The following is a 1,154-nucleotide window of genomic DNA, read 5'->3' as shown; positions in this document are numbered from 1 at the left end:
CTGTGGGGAGGACAGAGACACAAGCTGTCCCCAGGGTGTGGGGGAAGGGACATGTCCTGGGCCTGCCCCGGAGCAGGTGAGGGCCGTGTCTGTCTGAGTGTCCCACCTGCCTGTCCCGGGCCCCTCAGGCTCAACGGTTGCCCAGAGCAGAGAGCACCATCCTCTCGCCCTTGAAATGGGGAGGTGTGCTGTGTAGGGCTGAGCGGATTCCTCCCTAGTTCTGGTCTGCAGGACCTCAAAGGGCACTGATGGGCACTGTGGGGGGCTTGGGATGGGCGTCCAGCGCTGGGTGTGTGATGACTAGTCTCGGGTTTGCTGTCTCCACAGCTTGCAGCTCCTGCAGGGCCTGCTCGCTCAGCTCCACAGAGGTCAGCCTGTAGCCGTGTGCAGAGAATGGCAGCGGGGTTGGTGAGGGAGGGGGCCTGCGGGTGCAGTGACGGGGAGCAGCGGCAGGGGCAGTGCTGGGCTGCTGGCCTGGGTTGTGCCAGAGGCACGCGGTGACAGGAGGTGGCCAGTCGGGGACTGCCAGAGGGTGGGGAAGGGGCAGGGACTAGGGGCCAGAGCCTTCAGGGCACTAAGTGGGATCTGGGGGCACTGGTCCATATTCTGGGCACGGGCACCTGACAATGGGCATTTGGTCTAATGGTGTGGTCCAGGCCCTGGGCCGGAGCCACGGAGTTAGAGGGTGGGGCTCCAGGGCCTGAGTTACAGCGGGGTTACCTCAGGAGGGCCCTGGGAGAGATTCCTCTTTAAGGTCTGGGGGAAGCCCCGGCACCCACCCCAGCCCAGGGCTGAGAGGCTGTGTTCCCAGCACCCTTCCCAGCCCTGTCTCCACCTGAGGGTTTGCAGGTGGCATCCTGGGCACTTCAGGGTGGTGCACAAGCAGGTCACCGTAGGTCCTGACAGCTGGCAGCCACTGAGATCCAGGGTGGTCAGTGCTGGGATTTGCTGGAGCTTGCCAACCATGTACTGGAGCGCTTCCTGCAGGCCTGGCTGCTGAACCCTAGGGGAGGGCTGACCTCAGGAGCTGCTGTGGGGGCCCTGGTCCCTCCCTCGGTCCCTTCCAGGCTGCTCCTCACCTGAGTGTCTGCACCCGGCACTGGGGCGAGGCCAGGCCTTCGCTCAGCACACGCAGGCCGGCCTCGCTGAGCCCG

General features: G+C 65.3%; 1 protein-coding gene across 1 annotated transcript in view; it reads right to left on the bottom strand.

Annotated features, from left to right (window-relative positions):
• Positions 1-109: 109 nt before the first annotated feature.
• LOC104988237 (NACHT, LRR and PYD domains-containing protein 6-like) overlaps positions 110-1,154 on the bottom strand; it is a 5,573-nt gene continuing 4,528 nt past the window's right edge. The window contains exons 4-6 of the mRNA XM_010839490.1: positions 1,080-1,145; positions 836-1,003; positions 110-374 (exon numbers count right to left, since the gene is read on the bottom strand). Coding sequence (XP_010837792.1) covers positions 236-374; positions 836-1,003; positions 1,080-1,145 — 373 coding nt within the window. The 3' untranslated portion in view covers positions 110-235. The remainder of the gene's footprint in view (positions 375-835; positions 1,004-1,079; positions 1,146-1,154) is intronic.

This window comes from Bison bison, unplaced genomic scaffold (genome assembly GCF_000754665.1).
Source record: "Bison bison bison isolate TAMUID 2011002044 unplaced genomic scaffold, Bison_UMD1.0 scf7180017846400, whole genome shotgun sequence".
Classification (NCBI taxonomy): domain Eukaryota; kingdom Metazoa; phylum Chordata; class Mammalia; order Artiodactyla; family Bovidae; genus Bison; species Bison bison.
This window is presented reverse-complemented; position numbering and strand designations above follow the sequence as displayed.